Consider the following 19,484-nt stretch of genomic DNA (forward strand, 5'->3'; position numbering starts at 1 on the left):
GTGTTTTTTTTTTTACCTTAAGTTTATTGGATTCTTTATATATTCAGGATATTAATTCCCTGTCAGAGGAGCAGCTGTCAAAGATTCTCCCCCATTCTGTAGCTTTCTCTTTACTCTCTTAATCATTTCCTTTGCTGTACAGAAGTTTTTTAATTTGATGGCATCCCACTATTGATTCTTGGTTTTATGTCTTGATCTTTAGGGATCTTGTTGAGGAAGTCAATGCCTGCACCTATAGGATGGAGTGTTGATCTTATGTTTTCTTCTAGCAGTTGAAAGGTTTCTCATCTAATACACATTTTGATTTGACTTTTGTGCAGGGTGAGGCATAGGTATCTAATTTCATTTGTCTACATATGGATACAGTTTTCCCAGCACCATTTGCTCCAAATATATATTTGCTCCAACATATACTTTTGGCACTTTTGTCAGGTATCAAAGGGTTGTAAATACGTGGGCTTGTCTTTGTGTCTTCCATTCTATTCCATTGGTCTGCATGTCTACTTTGTTACCAATGTCATACTTAATGGCCCTTAATACTGTCTGATAATTACATTATACTTCACTGAATAATTCACTTTCTGTAACCCATACTCCAAAGCTATTTCTTCTTAAACCTCCAATGTTCTTCTCTTTTCTCTACTTTTTTTTTTTACTATTGTCCTGAGTCTAAGCAACTATCTTCTTCCAGCTACCACAACCATTACATTTTCTTTTAATAGACTTTATTCTTTAGTTTTAAGTTCACAGCAAAATTAAGTAGAAAATACAGAGAGTCCATACATATCTCCTGTCCCCACATATTCAGTTTCCTCCATTATCAACAGAGTGGTATGTTTGTTACAATCAATTCATCATAATATCATTATCACTCAAAGTCCATAGTTTACAACAAGATTCACTTTTGGTGATGTATGTTATGTGGATTTTGACAAAGATATGTATTCACCATTATAGCATCATATAAACTAGTTTTACTGCCTTAAGAATCCTCTGTGCTCTGTCTATTCATACCTCTCTCCCCACAACCCCTGGCAACCAGTGGAAATTGTTTTTTAATTATTCTCTCCGCATTCACTTTTAACACTCTCAAACCCCTTCTACACATTGCAGAGTGCTCTTTTCAAAATGGAATTTGATCATGTCATTCCTTTACTTAAGTCTCTTCAATAGATTCCAATTGTTCTCTTCTTTGTGTAGAGACTTTGTTACAGATTGAATGCCTTTACTATTAAAAATTGACTATTCAAAATTTCTCTTTCATCTTATGATTTTAAAGGAATATTTCCATTTCATATAAGTTGTCAAATTTACTGACATAAAGTTTTAGAAAATAAGTATCTTTAGGGTCTTCAGCATTATTCAGCCTTTCATTCCTAATACTGACAATTTATGTTTTCTCTTTTGTTTCTTGGTCAATTTTTTTTAGTGGATAGTCAATTTTATTAATCTTTTCTAAAATTCAGCTTTTGACTTTGGTGATTTTTCTTTGTTGTATCCCTGATTCCTGTTTGATTGTGTTGTATTCTTATTATTTCCTCCTTTCTACTTTTTTGTGTTTAATTTGTTGCTCTTTTTCTTTTTTTTTTTAAATTGGAAGCTTTGACATTAAACTTCTTTATTTTATAATATAGTCACCTGTAACTACAAAATACCCATTAAGGGCTCTTTCAATCATGCTGTTAAAGCTTTTTATTATTTAAAATTAAAAATATACAGAAAATAAAGAGAATAATACAACAATATCTATGTGCCCACAACCAACCTTGAACAATTATCAACATTTCATTTATACCTCTACTCATTCCTAATTCATTGGTTATTATTATTATTTTGTTGAAATGCCCATATCATTTCTCTAACATTATGGTAAAGAAGCACAACAATATAATCTAGATTTCTCTCCTGATATAGAATAGAGATTACAAAACTGTGGCCCATGGTATATTTTATATTATTAAAAAAAGAAACATTTTGTAACAGAAACCACATATGACCTGCAATGCCTAAAATATTAACTGTTTGAACCTTTACAGACAAACATGTCTGACTCCTGATATAAAACAATTTCTTCTTTCCAGAAAAGTACCTTGTATACCTTAGTAAATTTGTGCCTCCCCCAACCACAGGCAATTTCTGTTTTTCTGTTTGTTTACCTTAAATCAATTTTGCTTGTTCTAAAATCTCATGTAAGTGGAATCATACAACATAAAGACTATGGTATCCATCCATATAATTGCATGTATATGTTGTTCCTTTTCATTGAGTTGTATTCCACTGAATGAATATAGCACAATTTAATTATTCACTTTCCTGCTGATGGGAATTTGGGCTGATTCCAAGTTTGGCTATTGGAAATAAAGGTGATGTGGATATTTTTATACAAATGGTTTTATGAACACATATTTAAATTTCTTTTGGGTAAGTTACTAGAAGTAGAAATTCTAGGCTAAGGGATAGTATACATTTAACTTTAAAACACCATCAAAATTTTTCCCTCTTTTACTTTCCTGAATGTAAGTTAGGAGAGCTTCCTGTGCTTTAAATTATTGGCAATATTTGATATTGTTGGTCTTTTTCTTTTTTTCAATACTGGGTATTGAACCTAGGACTTCATGCTAGGCAATCACTCTACAATTGAACTGTACTCTCAGACTGTCTTTATTTTTTTTTTAACATTCTTTCATTTACTTTAACTTTTTTATTAGTTGCTCATGATAATACTATAATCTTGACACATTATACATTTGAATCAAATGGGGTATAATTTCTCATTTTTCCAACAGGTTGCAGAATCACACTGGTTATACAGCCACTTTTATACATATAGTGATACTAGTGTCTATTTTATTCTGCTGCCCTTCCTATGCCCCCTTCACCTCCCCTCCCCTCCCATCACCTCTCTCTACCCAATCTAATGTGACACATTTTTTCCCTCACATCATCATACATGCATTTTGTATAACGATGAGGGTCTCCTTCCATCTTCCATGCAATTCCCCTTCTCCCTCCCATTCCCTCCCACCTCTCTTCCCTATTTAGTGGTAGTCTTCTTCTCATGCTCTTCCTCCCTACCCCATTTAGAGTCACCCTACTTATACCAGAGACTCTGCGTCTAATAGAAGAAAAAGTAGGCCCTAATCTTCATCATGTTGGATTAGGCCCCAACTTCCTTAATAAGACTCCTATAGCATAGGAATTAAAACCAAGAATCAAACTAAAAAGTTTCTTCTCAGCAAAAGAAACAATCTGTGAGGTGAACAGAGAGCCTACATCCTGGGAGCAAATTTTTACCCCTCATACATCAGATAGAGCACTAATCTCTAGGGTATATAAAGAGCTCAAAAAGCCAAGCACCAAAAATAAATAAATAAATAAATAAATAACCCAATCAATGAATGGGTAAGGGACCTGTTTGTGATTTTGTGACTAGTTTATTTCACATAGAATGATGTCACATTGTCTTTTTTTAATTTGTTCTAATTAGTTATACATGACAGTAGAATATCATTTTGACACATTATACATAAATGAGTATAACTTCTCTTTCTTATTTTGGTAGGTGATGTAGAATCACACTGGTCGTGTAATCATATATGCATATAGGGTAATAAAATGTCTTTATTGATATAATTACATGAAATAAAATTTACACATCTTAGGCATTCCATTCAGTGAATTTTGATAATTGCATAGATCTGCATAATATATATTATGTCCATTACCCTAAAACTTTCCTTCCCCCACTTTTCAGTGATTCTCCCATTCCAGAGGCAACCATAGTTCTCATTTACATCACCATAAATTAATATATTTTTGTTTGTTTGGTACAGGGGATTGAACTCAGGGGGACTTGAACACTGAGCCAAACCCCCATCCCTATTTTGTATTTTATCTAAAGGCAGGATCTCACTGAGTTGCTTAGCACCTTGCTATTGCTGAGGCTGGCTTTGAATTCATGATCCTTCTGTAGGAGTGTGCCGTTATTCCGGCTATATATATATTTTTTAATATTTTTTTCCATTCTTGGATTTCATATAGATAGGATGAGTCAGTATTTTTGTGCCTCGTTTATTTCTCTCAACAGAGGTACATTTTAAAATTAATCCATGATTTTTCATGTGTCAGTAATACATTTAAAAATTGACTACTGTCACTTTATTTTATGAATATTTTGCAATTTATTTACCATTTCCTTTTGATGAACATTTGTTTTAAGTTTTTCAGAATTAGGAATAATGCCAAAATAAATATTTTTAATGTAATAAGAAAACATAAACTTAACCATTATAGTTGTACAGTTCAGTAGTGTTAAATGTATTAATATTATTATGAAATAGAGCTCTAAATTTTTTTGTCTTGCAAATCTGAAATGCTATATCCACTAAGCAAAAAAATCACCCTTTCCCCTTCTTCCCAGACTTTGGTAACCAACATTCTGATTTGTTTCTATAAATTTTCTTAATGATGTCTTTTTATCAGTAAAATTTTTAGGTTCAATAAAGACAGGTTGCTGAATTCATGAATTATTTTCTTCCCTTCTTCTTTCTTCATTTCTCTCTCACTCCTTTGTCTCACACTGTCTTTCTTTCTTTTTAGTAGACTCTTCTCCCCAAATTCTTGCCTATTCCAAGAATCTGGATTTAGTTTTATAATCCATTTTGAATTAGTTTTTATGTATAGACTGAGACAGTGATGAAGATTCATTTTTTCCATAGATATTCAGTGTTCTAGTAACAATTGTTCAACAAATAGTTTTTTTTCTCTGTTGAATTAACTTTGCAACTTGGTGAAAAATTTAATGACTATATATGTGTGCAGGTATTTTTGAATTCCCTCCTCTGGTTCATTCACTCATCAGTATACCCTAATGCCAATACCACATCTTCATGATTACCATAGATCTAGAGAGTAAGTCCTAAAGTCAAGCAGTGTAAACCCCTCCAACTTGTTCTTTTTCAGTTTTGTTTTGGATATTGAAAGTCTTTTTAAAAATTTTATCAAAGATTTTTTTTTAGTTTTTAGTTTTTGATGGACCTTTATTTTATTTATTTATTTATTTATATGTGGTATGAGAATCAAACTCAGTGCCTCACATATGCTAGGCAAGCACTCTACCACTGAGCCACATCCCCAGCCCCACCTGGAGTTCATTTTTAATACTCTGTGCCTTTTCCCAAATTCACTGTCTGGCTGGGGGTGGTGCCACACATCTGTAATCCCAGCACTTTGGGGGAGGCTGAGGCAGGAGGATTGCAAGTTTGAGACCAGTCCCAGCAACTTAGCAAGACCCTTGTCTCAAAATTTTAAAAAAAAATAATAATAAGGGCTAAGGATGTAGCTCAGTGCTAAAGTGCCCTTGGGTTCAGTACCAAAACAAACAAACAAACAAAAACCAATTTCATTATTTCATTACCTGAAGGAAACCTTGCTGCAGGCCTCTGGTCTGTGCTCTCAGGTTCTTCACAAGGTGCCCCTCACAGCTCTTCCTTAACACACATTGCATCCGATGCAGAAATCTAGAAGAGCACCAAGAAAAAAACTCTCCAATAGTGTGCATGCATGTCTCCCACATGCATGTGTGTGCACTTGCACACACACACTCACACACACACATATACACAGAGACTTGTTGCGTTGCTTATCTTTCTCACTTATGAATTTTTCCCACATCATGTGCGATTTTTCTATAACAGCATTTCATTTTCCACACAGTATTTCAGACTATTAGATCTGCTACCATCTATTTAAATTAGCCCTTATTGTAAGATTTATGTTATTTCCAGGTTTTTCTCTATTAACAATAATGTTTTAATGAACACAGACATGATTACTTCTAATTCCATGAAAATAAACATTTCCTTAGAGAAAAGAAATTGCTAGTTTACAGAAGCCTGGCATGGGGTGTGGTACCTAAGAGGGTGGAAACAGAAATGGGGAAATGTAAAACTGAAACAGGCCCATCCCTTAGGAAAAACAACAGGTATGTAAGAGGTTTCTGGCTTTCTTTTTACACCAGAGGCTTCAGGGCATCCCTTCAAATCCCAGTCCCAGGCCAGGCCTGAATGGTTGAGATGCCTGCCATACTTAATGAAACCATGAATTCATTGTACGAATATTGTTTCTTCTTTTTCCCCATTTCTGAGCCACAACCCCAGCCCCATTATCAAAGACTTTTAAAAAAATCTTGAGGGGCTGGGGATGTGGCTCAAGCGGTAGCGCGCTCGCCTGGCATGCATGCGGCCCGGGTTCGATCCTCAGCACCACATACCAACAAAGATGTTGTGTCCGCCGAGAACTAAAAAATAAATATTAAAAATTCTCTCTCTCTCTCTCTCTCTCTCTCTCTTTCTATCTACCTAAAAAAAAGTCTTTGATAAAATTTATCAATAAATTTTAGAATCAACTTACCCATGACTCCAATAAAGACTTCTGGATTTTTGATGAGGATTTCAATTAATTAACAAATAAATCTAAGTAAAATAAACATTGGAGCAATATTGAATATTCCAGTCTATTAATGTGGTATATATTTACATTTACTTCAGTTTTCTTCAAATTTTTTCATGAATGTTTTGATGCATGTTACATAGTGTTGATAGAAATGGTGACATCTTTGCCATGTTTAGGCTGAAGAAGAAAATGATCCAGAATTTTACTCTGAGATCTAATGTTACCTGAAGATTTTTCATACATATCATTTTCCTTATATTCCTAATTTTCTATGAATTCATTTTTATGTTAAATAAATTTTGTATTTTTTCAAGACTTTTTTTTTTTGCTACTTGTTGCAACGATTTCATGGTTTTATGCCTTTTTTCTGTTAATATAGTACATTGCCTTTTAAAAAAAGAAACATTAAAAAACCTTACTTAAAATCTCTGGGATAAAATTCACCTGTTCATGATATCCTTTTTATTATAATTTTTATATATTGCTAGATAATATTTGCTAACATTTTTAAGGATTTTTGCATCTATGTTTATGAAGAGAATGATATATAATTTTCTTTTAATGTTCATCAGTTTTACGCATCAGGGTTATATTTGGCTTCATAAAACAGTTTGGGTGTCTTTATTTTCTGAAAGAATTGGTAGAAAATTTATATTATTAAAATTTTCATAAGCATTTTAGTCAACATTTTAACCACTGGGACCAAAAGAACTGACAACAACAATTAGAGGAGGATAAGTTTATTTTGGCTCAGAGTTCCAGAGGTCTTCATCCATATACCCCCTCAACTCTATAGCTCTGTGCCAGAAATGAGGCAGAATATCATGGTGGAAGGGTACGGTGGAGGAAAGCAGCTCAGGACATGACAACAAGGAAGCAGAGAGGGAGCTCTGCTCACCAGGGACAAAATATAAACCCCAAAGTCATGCCCCAAGTGACCCAATTCCTCCAACCTCCCCATACCCGCCTGCATTTATCACCCAGTTAATCCATATGAGTGGATTAATGCAGTTATTAGGTCAAAGATCTCATAATCCAATCATATTGCCTGTGAATTTTCCTTTGTTGTCTTACACATGAGTTTTTGGGGGTTCCTCATATCTAAATCATAACAATAAATTTTATCAGTAAAATAATCTGGCCCTAGTATCTTCTTTGTGGGGATGTTTTAAAAAACAAATTCAGTTTCTTTGAAAAATATAAAGCTATTAGGATTATTATTTTCTATTTTTCCAGGTTTAATAAACTGTGTTGTTCAATAAATTTCTGATAAGTTGTTTTTATTAGCATTAAGTTGTTTAAAATTCCTTTTTTCACTAATATTTGTGAGGTCTGTAGTAGTGCCATCACTTTCATTCATGATATTGATAATTTATATATATATATATTTTTCGTAACAGTTGTATTAGAGATTTATCAAACGTATTATTTTTTTAAGTAAAAGGTTTTCACTTTATTTCTTTTTTGCCTGTTTTCTATTTGAATGACTCCTGTTCTTATTGTTATTATTTCCTTCTTTCTACCTATATTTGGTTTAATTTCTTCATCCTTTTCTGTTTTTAGAAACAGAGAATATTATTTTAATCACTCTTTATTTTTAACCTACATATTTCTCTTTAAGCTCTGTTGTAGATGTGTAACATAAATTCTAATGTTGTATTTTATTGTCCTTAGTTTGAAATAATTATTATTCCCATTTTTATTTCATTTTTGATCCATGTATTATTGTAAAACATATTGCTTAATTACCAGGTATTTGGTGCTTTTGTATATATCACATTTAATGCATTCCTTATTTAGCTCTTGTGAGTATGAGTTAAATAGAGTATATCATCTGAAAATTCAATCCTTTAAAATTTATAAATTTTTACAGGTAAATATGTTGTCTATCTTAGTCAACATTCCACATGCACTGTGAATTAGTGAATATTGTACAGTTGTTGGTTGTAGAGTTCTATTAATATCAATTAGGTCATGACAGTTGATAGTGTAATTCAAATCTTCTATATCCTTACTGCTTTTTATTAACACTTTTTTATCAATTACTGTTAAAATTTCCCTATTATCTAATTCTGTGAATTTTTCTTCATGTAATTTGAAGCTCTTATTTTAAGTAGACATACATTAATGTATTGGTAAATATTTCTCTGCTGATATTCCATACCTGTATATTTGTTTTTCATATATGAAAACTTAATTGTCTATTAAGTTCCCAAATGTATTTATAATATCAGTGTGAAAGTCTTTTTTTTTTTCTAATTGCAACATTTGTGTCTCCATAGAGTTAATATCTACTGGTCATTTTTTTACCCTTGACTCTGGGTCACATTTTCTTGTTGTTGTTTCTTTGTACACCTAAAGGTTTTTGGTTTGTTATTGAGCATTATTAGTCTGGATTCTGTTATGTTGATTGAAGAATTATTTTTTGTCTTTGAAGGAAAACTCACATTTTACCCATTTTAGTTTCAAGTATAGCTTTACCTCTACTTCTCACTGTCTTCCAATATTTTTTTTAAAGAGAGAGTGAGAGAGGAGAGAGAGAGAGAGAGAGAATTTTTAATATTTATTTTTTAGTTCTCGGCGGACACAACATCTTTGTTGGTATGTGGTGCTGAGGATCGAACCTGGGCCGCACGCATGCCAGGCGAGCGCGCTACCGCTTGAGCCACATCCCCAGCCCTCTTCCAATATTTTTTGCTTTCATCTTTTATTTGTTCTTTCTAGATACACATGACTGTAGAGTACGTTGTGAAATATTTATAGAAACATGGAACATGTCTTATTCTAATTGGGATCTCAGGCTTGTGGTTGTACAAAGTCTACATTTTACTGTTTTTTGGTTTATTAGTAACTTAAAGACATTGCTCCATTGCCTCCTCTGTCTCTGCCTTTTCAAATATCTAGTTTTTAAAATATTTTCTTTTTAGTTGTAGTTGGACACAATCTTTATTTTATTAATTAATTAATTAATTAATTTATTTATTTATATGTGATGCTGAGGATCAAACCCAGGGCCTCGCACATGCCAGGTGAGAGCTCTACCAGTGAGCCACAACTCCAGCCTTTGATTTTTAATTTTTATTATATGGTAGATATTTTATACTACTGTAGAGGGTCAAATTAATATATTCTATCAGTGAGAATTTTCTCTTTCCATCTGTTAGGTGTGCAGGATAAGGGATAATCACATTAATCTAATCAGAGATTGAGCAATATTGAAGTTACATTTCAGCTTTAGTTAGTTTCATTCCACCTCTACTTCGACTCTCTCAGGGGTATCCCTCTAACAGTATGTAGGTTTCAATCAAAATATTGGAATATTTGGACTGCACTTCAGAGGCTTTGGTCTTCATTCTTTTGTTTCTATTCTCAACATATGGTGGCACTTCAAAATTTGGTAGATACCTTAAGAAAGAGCTCAACCATTCCTCCAGTAAAGCCTTGTCTTCTAAATATTGGGAAACTACAGGAGACCTCAGTCCATCTTAGAGAAGGAGTCTAGTCCCCAAACTCACAAAATCTGCCATAATAGAAATCCAGCCTGACATCTAGTACATAGTCAATAAATGTTTAATAAATTAATAAAGTATTGTTCATGGAAAATTCAGCAGCAGAAGTCTTCCACTAGTGCCTAGTTATTATATTCTAAATGATCACTGATTCCTGGGTTGTAGGCAATGGAATAGATACAGGGATAAGAAGTCTTGATCAATAGTTTTCTATCACAAAACAAGATAATGTAAGGTGCTAGACACAACCATTAGTTCATGGAGATAGTATATATTGCTGCCAAAAATAGGTGTCAATGGCTGATGTAATTGTGGTGGGTGCTGAGGTTGAGAATATTTTTTTAAGACTATCTAAACCTACCTCTAGGATGACATTGTAGCTGCTGTGGAAAATGGCAAACAGAAATCATTTCTGGTGTTATGATGTCCATTTGCCATTTGCCTTGACGTACTGTGGATTTAACCCAAGAGTGTTGTTATGGTTTAGATGTGAGGTGTCCCCCAAAAGTTCATGTGTGAGACAATGCAAGAAGGCTCAGAAGAGAAGTGACTGGATTGTGAGAATCTTAGCCCAATCAGTAAATTAATCCCTTGATGGGACTAATTGAGTGGTGGGCAGGTGGGGTGTGGCTGGAGGAGGTGGGACATTGGGGGCCTGGCTTTGGGTATACATTTGTATTTGGCAAGCGGAGACTCTCTTTTTTCTCTCTCTGCTTCCTGATCATCATGTGAGCTGCTTTCCTTTCTCACCCTCTTTTGCTATGATGTTCAGCCTCACTTTGAGCCCTGAGGAATGGAGTAGGGCTGTCTATGGATTGAAACCTCTGAAACTGTAAGCCTCCAAATAAACTTTTCCTCATCTACACTTGTTCTGTCTAGGTCCTTTAGTCACAGCAGTGAAAAAAGCTGACTAAAACAGTCACTTTACCACTGAACTACATCCCCAGTACTTTACATGTTTTCATTTTGAGACAGGGTCTTGCTAAGTTGCTTATAGCCTTGCTAAATTTCTGAGGTTGGCCTCAAACTTGTGATCCTCCTGCCTCAGCCTCTTAAGCTACTGGGACTATAGGTGTGGGCCACCATGCCCGACTTCCAGGAACATTTTTAATGGGGCGAAGGAATCTTAAAGATAATCTAGGCCCATGTTTGAATCAGGAGCAGGTGTCAACGCTTGTATGCTTAAAGGTTTTATGTCAATTTTGAGGCTAACAAAAATCCTGGGAGACAGGATTTTATTTTTTGAACTTTGATGGTGGCCACATTGATGGTATGTATTATGGAAGTGGTAAATTACATGTCTACCCAATAAATGGTTATCTTACTCAAATAAGTGTTCCAAATATTTTCTGCATCCTAGGGTTGTCCAGAGTCTTAGTAGGGATATATTTGCATAGAAGTATCTACCTATTTCCTATGAAGGATTTTCTCTAATGGATATAGCTGAGGAAAGATGATTGTAAAGATCTTTCAAGGACCTAGGCCTGCAATTTTCCAAATTTGGGCTGATGGTGTAATGATAGATGCTGTAACATACTCCATATATATATATATATATATATATATATATATATATATATATATATATATATTTTTTTTTTTTTTGTGGTGCAGCATATCTAACCCAAGGCTTTTTGTGAATGCTAAGCACATGCTCTACCACTGAGTTATACTCCCACTACCTTAATGTCTTAAACACAATAGAAGCTTAATTCTCACTCAAATAATAACACAATGGTATTCTTGGTTGGCAGGAGACTCTCCTCCAATATGGTGATTCAGGAACTGAGTCTATGACCATCTTAGGGCCTCATCGAAATCTGCATTTAGCCATAGAAGTGGAAGGGAATGTATTTGCTGCTTAAAAGCCTTAGCCTAGAAATGTCACATATTACCTCCTCTTAGATTCCATTGCTTAGAATTCAGTCATATGGCTATCCTTAGCTCCAAGAGAGGCTGGTAAATGTGGATTATCTTTGCCCAACAAGAAAGGGAAGCAGATGTGTTCTGAGTAGCTAGCAGTCTCTGACATATCCACTTTGTACTCTTGCTTCTGATGGAGGTCCAGAACCCAGTAGTTTTGGCTGCTTGGTTCAAAAGAGAATGAAGTCAGAAGAAGGTGACTAATTTTCAACCTGTAGGCTGAGTTTTCATGTCTGCCTAATTAATTTAGGTTATAGTAGACTAAGAGAATTGTCATAGGTGTCAGACTTTTGTGTTTAGTAGGCAGTTTTGTTGATCTTTAGCTGCCATTTCCACCAGGGGTAATTTAACCTTGACTTGGGTCATCTTGTTGGAAAAAACAAGCCCATGTTTTAAGTTCCCAGGTGCACACCATCTCAATAAATGACCCACTATCCTCTCAATGCTCAAAATAGAATAATATTTGATTTAATTCTTTCCTTTACTCCCCACACCAATAGGTAATGTGATTTAGAACTCTAAAATATATCTGCTTTTTTCTGTTTACTCACACTACTACTATTCTAAGCCTGTGTGTGTGTGTACATGCACACTTGCATGATGGTATACACACATACACACACACACACATACACACATACACAGTTGTCTCTCAGTGTCTATGGGGGAGTGATTCCAGGACACCCCCTCAGGTAACAAAATCCATGGATGTTCAAATTCCTTATATAAAGTGGGATATCTTTCATACAACCTATGCATATCCTCCCACATATATTATATTATCTCTAAACTATTTATAATACCTAATACAATGTAAATAGTATGTGGACTGGACTTGTGGCTCAGAGATAGAGTTCTCGCCTAGCATGCATGAGGCACTGGGTTCGATCCTCAGCACCACATAAAAATAAGATGAAGATTTTGTGTTCACCTATAACTAAAAAATAAAATATTAAAATACTATGTAAATAGTAGTTACACTTTATTATTTAGGTTATAATTGCAAGAAAAAGATTTTTATAACATTTTTGATCTGTGCTTGACTGAATATGCAGATGCAAAACCCATGGATACAGAGAGCCAATACATGTATGAAGTGTGTGTGTGTGTGTGTGTGTGTGTGTGTGTGTAAACATATTTGCATAGTGAGTTTCAGCAATTAATAATTTCCCAATGATTCAATTCACTAGATACGTTTCTTCACATTACCTGACCTCTCTGGTATTCGTCACACTTTTCTGAAATTCTTTCTGGCATTTATCTCACTTTATTGAAAGTTGTCCTGTAGTGTTAAGGTTGTTGTTGTAAATAGGCTTTTCTCCACTTCTTTGGCCTCCCTTCTTGGTTTTTATGTAGGCTGCTTTTCAATTTTCTATCATTTAAATATTGATACATTTTTCTTTTCTATTTTTTCCTAAATGCTTTCCTTGCATAACTTCATTCATTCCCATTGATTTAACATATCACTTATATTCTCACAATTCCTAAGTCTGTTTATCCAGATCAGACCTCTTTCTTGAGTTCCAAACCCTGAATATACAACTGTCTCAAATAGATCCATCTTGATATTTTACAGGTACCTCATTTTCTTTTTTTAAATTTGTCTATGTTTATTTATTATCAGCAATTTCACAGGCTATGACAGATACCTCATTTTCAATGTTCCAAACTGAATCTATAGCCCTCCACGCCATGAAATTTGCTTTTCTATCTGTCTTAGGTTGGATTACCTAAAAGCTGAGCTTAAGATGGAAACTCTTGTTCAGATTACTTATTGAGAGAATGCTCTCATAGGAAAAGAGTGAGGAAAGCAGGATATGGCAGAGGTAAAAACTAAGTAAGTATTTGATCTCAGCTGGAGACTACAGACAGTATGATCTCATGGGAAAATGCTGGAGCACACGTTATATCATGAGTCCCACCTTGAAACCAGATAACTAGACATTTGGACTATCCACAACCAATCATTGCCTGAGATCTATGGATGGGCTTAACCTCCAAGGTAAAGTGACTTACCTTTGGTTTGGGCCCTCAGTTTTTTTTTTTTTTTCTGAGAGTGGGATAACTGAGTTATCAACCAAAACTCATAGGGGAGTGCACAGTAAAAGGGATATGGGTGGTGCACCAAACATCCACTACTACACTATCCTGGAATCCCTTGTATTAATGTATAGCACCACCAACTACCCACGAATCCAAGTAGAAATCTGAATATGATTATGGAGTTTATTTTTCTCTTTCTCATATGCCTTTTAATAGAAATAATAATAGATGACAATCACTCACTGAGTTCCTGTAATATAAATTTCAATATATAAATATATTAAAATTTATAGCATGGTTCTCAAAGTCCCAAGGGATGTGGCTCAGATCCATTTCTGAAGCTAGTTATTTCATGGTCTCTCCTCTGCACATTCTTGTGGGCATGCTAGGCCTGTTGCAGTTTCTTCAACACAACATGCTGTCACTCTTAACCCCTCCATCAAGTGACTCTCACATGGTCAATTTTTTTTCTTGTCCTTCAGTCTAGTCAAGATTCTACCTCCTCTGGGAAGCTTTCTCTGACCCCCAAGGCTGAATTAGATATTGAACATCTAAACTCTCTCAGCATCCTATGTCCTCTTCTTTCAGAACACATTTCATGGTAAAATACAATTGTCAGATAATTTGTCTGTCACCTCTCATTGAATGCCAGCTTTTTCAGGATAGTGATTGCATTTTGTTTATTTCTGTTTGTCTGGCATGTCATTCTGTGTCTTCAACATGGTGAGCACACACTAAATGTTTCTTATATTAGTGGGGAAAAATGAATATGAAGGGAAAATGTAGACAGAATTCTAGAGGGATTTTTTCTGATACAATTTTATAAGGTCTAAACTTATGTTTATGTAGGGAAATTATTTTAATAGGTGCTGAGTAGATAAGTATTCATAGAAAGACAATTTATTATACATTTTACTGCACTACCTCTCTTTAGTTTTCTCGGATCCACGAGCTCCATTTCAGAGAGTCCCAGAGGAATCATGATGAGAGGCCCAGCTCCAGCATTTACTAGTAAGTATGCTGAATGAAATTCCTGCCTGAAATTTCCCTCTTTGTCTATTGCATTCATTTTTCTATTGCTGCTGTAACAAGTTAACACAAACTTAGTGGCTTAAAACATCAATTTATTATCTCATAGTTGTGTAGATCAGAAGTGTAGCCAGACTCAGCTGGGTATTCTGCTCAGCATCTTACAAGTTTGAAGTTGAGGGGTCAATTAGACTGGGTTCTTATCCAGATGCTTGAAGGGAAAATCCATCTCCAGGCTTGTCAGCAGAATTTAGTTCAATAGAGTTTTGGAACTGAGGTCCCCATTTTCTCACTGGCCATCAGCTGAGTCCTGTTCCCATCTTGTAGAGGCTGTACAAATTCCTTTGCTCATAGCCTCCTTTCTCCATCTTAAAGTCAATATTGGCAGGCTGAGTGCCAATAGGTTGAATCCCTCTGGCTCCTTTGGTCTTTCTCTTTTCCTTTTTAAAATATCTTTCTTTTTTTTTTTTTTTTAGTTGCAGCTGGACACAATATCTTTATTTATTTATTTTTATGTGGTGCTGAGGTTTGAACCCAGGGCCTAACATGTACAAGGCAGGTGCTATACCACTGAGCCACAACCCCAGCCCTTCTTCTCCTTTTAAGGGCTCATTGTGATTCGGTTAGTTTCACTCTGTTAATCTACTTTATGCCCAGATGGCATAACACAATCACATAATAGGGCTAGGGGTTAGAGTTCATGGGGTGAAAATTCTGCTTACCACAGCCACCAACTAGGATGATGAAGAGAATGTTATGTGCCCATAATTCTGTTCCACAAATGAGACAGCTGTGACTCTTCTCTTTCCCTCCTGTTTCTTCATCATGAGAACATTAACCCTTTATTGGGCTTCTTCCATGATTTGGGAATGTTTGCCATTATTAGTGAATTCTGTCCCCAAAGGAGCTTAGAAGACATACTGACAAATGAGGTTGTGAAACTCCTACTGGATCTCATCAAGGTTAATTAAAAGACTGATGAAATCTTGGATTTCCCTTATAGATTAAAACTTAAAAGTTTTGAGCTGTTTTATTTTCCTCAGATCACTGTGATCATTCCACTCTTTTACCTTCCTTCCTGTCTTTTCACAGTCCTCTTGTTTATATTTGTTACAAGGTACTGATACAGCCAATATTTACCTGCCCCACTCCTTAATTTGAGGACCAACTATTTTTTTAAATTTCCTGTTTGTCATCAAGTACTCTTCTGCCATATATATAAAGAAATGGTATACATATAAATTATATATATATAATTTATATATGGTATACATATAAATTATATATAAATCATAAATTTATATATATATGTATGATTTATATATAATTTATATGTATACCATTTCTTTATATATATGGCAGAAGAATACTTGATGACATATAGGAAGTTAATATATATATGTAAATTATATATAATATATATATAATAATATATATATATATATATAATTTATATGTATACCATTTCTCTTTTCTCTGTGGATGTGGGAAAGTGCTCATTCCCAGAATCTTTGGTGCTACTTAGCATCACCTTCTAGCTTTTACCTTCCAAAAGGTGACTCAGTCTTTGCTTACCATAGGTATGGGCTGGGAACTCAGTGCTAGCCAAAAACTATTGATTCTATAAGCCAGCACCTCCATTTTCAGTTCCAAGGACTGCTGACAGCCAGGAAGGTTCATGGAAGGTTCCATAGATGGGCTTCTTTGGAATCTATTAACTAAATGAAATGATAGGCAAATTGGGTGTATGTGCATTTTGTGGGGTTGATCTGGATAATCAATTACTTGTCAAACTTTCTGCATATTGATCACAGTCTTGATTTCTGTATCATGGCCTAAACCTTTTCAAGGGGGCATGGAAAGGGAAGATATTACCTCACTTCCATTCTCTTTAAGATAGGGTGGTTATTCTTCTTTTGTAGAGGCTAAGAAAAACTAAATGAGCTACGCTTTACTATGTAGTGTCTGAGACACATAGTAGGTACTAAATAAATATTTATCAGTTAACTATGAAATGGCAGAACTGATAATAGAATCCAAATCTCCTTATACCTATTCTAGTATTCTTTTTACTCACTCTATAAGCAAAACCAAGTGGCTTAAGGGAGAGGCCTTTAAATGACAGTGTTCTCAGGCCAGTGATGAATGAAACCCAAGCTTTAGGAAACCTGAGGGATATCTTTTGATTGTAGACTCTACTTGGAAGTACTGAAAAGTGCAAACTTTTTTAGAGCACAAGATGTGAAGCATTCAAATACAAAGGGATGTTAGGCTGAAAAACAGAGCCAGATACTTAAAAGTACTCTCAGCATAAATGGTTCTGAAATGAATGAAGTAGAATATGGATATATTTATATGCAGAATGGTTAAACCCATATGATAGAGTCCTGATAGATACCATTTGAATGTCATGTAAAGGCTGCCAGGCAAGAACAGAGATCAGTGATATTCAAAGCTTTCATTTTCTTTTTTATTGTCTATTTTTAACTGCAAAGTGACATTAAATTAACACAAAATCAAATGGCATAAGTATATATGACAAAATACTGACATTTACCCAACTATTTTTCTTCATATCCCCCACCAAATTTAGCTATTGCTAACAATTTGGTGAATGGACTTGTAATTCATTTTATATATATTTACATACATTGCAGATGATATTTTTGTTTGTTTTTTTAAATATGTATGCTACCACTTACTTCTGCAAATTACTATTTTTCACTTACACCTTGGTGTAGAGTTCTGTCAGCACATACAGATCTATCTTATTCATTTTAATTATTTTTAAATATTCTTTTAGTCATTGATGGACCTTTATTTTACTTATTTATATGTGGTGCTGAGGATCGAACCCAGTGCCTCACACATACTAGGAAAAAGCTCTACCACTGAGCCACAACCCCAGCCAGTTTTAAGCAATGCAGAATATTGTAACATAAATGTAGCCCATCCCTTATTGATATTTAGTGTATTTCTAATTATATACTATTATAAAAACAAATGTGGAATGAACATTCTTCTCTCTGTCCCTTTGTGCATATATGCAACCATTTCTCTGGAGGAGAAGTAGAAACTGTGGAGTACAGGGTTTGTATGTTTAAAATTTTATAGCTATTGCTAAATTGTCCACCCAAAAAGCTGTACCAGTTTTCACTGTTGCCAATAATGGATGAGACTTACATTAGACCTGTTGGAGAAAATCACAGTCACCAAATTCTTGGCAATTATGTTTCCATCCTGTTTCTGAAATGTCAATAAATCTCCAAGTAACACATAATTCTCCATATACACGTAATACAATTCTTCATCAAAGCCTATCATTTTAGAGCTAGGAGGGTCCTAAACACCTTGTCAGGGTTTGTTTTGCCTGCATTTAAGAGAACAAGCTGAATTCTGGATCATAATAGCTCATGCCATTAACAATATCAGAAAGTGGCTCTAAAAGCACAAAATAGTTAAATAAGTTGCTAAATAAATTCTGTTGTATCATTTGCAGGGCATGAAGTACTTACACCACAGTGAGTTTGTTCATGGGAGGCTAAAGTCTTAGAACTGTGTGGTAGATGGGCAGTTTGTGCTAAAAGTGACAGATTACGGCTTTAATGACATCTTAGAAATGCTGAGACACTCTGAAGAGGAACCTTCTGCAGAAGGTAAGCAATGAATTTGTACCCTTCTGATGCACACAAAGTAACCACAAAGCTCAAATGAAAATATGCACTGAATTAAAGCCTCAGGCTCATTTCAACTCCCCACTTTTGTTGAAAATCCAGCCTCATTTCCAAACCAAAGGACTTGAATGAAGTCTGCATGCTGTAACCTCAGCCCAGCCTAGCCTTCCAAACAAAGCCAGTGCAATAATGTTCAGTTCCTGCTGTGGCAGGATTAGGCTGTATTGTTCAGAGACCCCAGCAGTCCCTGGAGAATCTTGCTGAATGCTAAGCACACAGTAGGTGCTCAATAAATACTTGTCAGATTGAATGGAGGGTAATTTGGAAGCTGGACCCCTACAGAGTACATTCTAGAATGGGATGTCACTAGAATACACCAGTATTGTGTCTGTCAGAGGAAGAAACAAGGAGGGGCGCCAGCAAATAAATGTTTCATGGGTTATGTGAGATGGCTTCAGATAGAATTATGGCCTACTAAGTAAGTATGCCTGTAGTCCATTTTGTGTTTTGTCTTCTGTCCATAGCACCAGTGGTAGCACTAAGAAATGCCTGTAGGGGTCACAACAGATCAATGAAATAGGAGAAATCTAAGATGTGGGGGTGAGAAGGGGAGGAGGGAACAAACTGATAGAAAAGAGGGAGAGAGAAAGAAAAGGAAAAAGAGAAAATGAAAACAGTTAAATACATATAGGAAACTTGAACATTAAAACTTTTAGTTAAAACTTTTAACTTATATTGTGAGGGTGAAGAAGAGAGGGAATGACACAGAAATGCATAGAAACAGACAACTCAAGAAGACAGAGGAGGAGTTGCAAAATTACAATATAAAACCATATTCTTAAGATGTTCTTTG

General features: G+C 34.8%; 1 protein-coding gene across 1 annotated transcript in view; it reads left to right on the forward strand.

Moving 5' to 3' along the window:
* Gucy2f (guanylate cyclase 2F, retinal) overlaps nt 1-19,484 on the forward strand; it is an 87,082-nt gene that overhangs the window by 41,466 nt on the left and 26,132 nt on the right. Inside the window, 2 exon segments of the mRNA XM_026396770.2 lie at nt 15,775-15,919; nt 18,457-18,613. Coding sequence (XP_026252555.2) covers nt 15,775-15,919; nt 18,457-18,613 — 302 coding nt within the window.

The sequence above is a fragment of the Urocitellus parryii genome, chromosome X (genome assembly GCF_045843805.1).
Source record: "Urocitellus parryii isolate mUroPar1 chromosome X, mUroPar1.hap1, whole genome shotgun sequence".
Taxonomy (NCBI): Eukaryota; Metazoa; Chordata; class Mammalia; order Rodentia; family Sciuridae; genus Urocitellus; species Urocitellus parryii.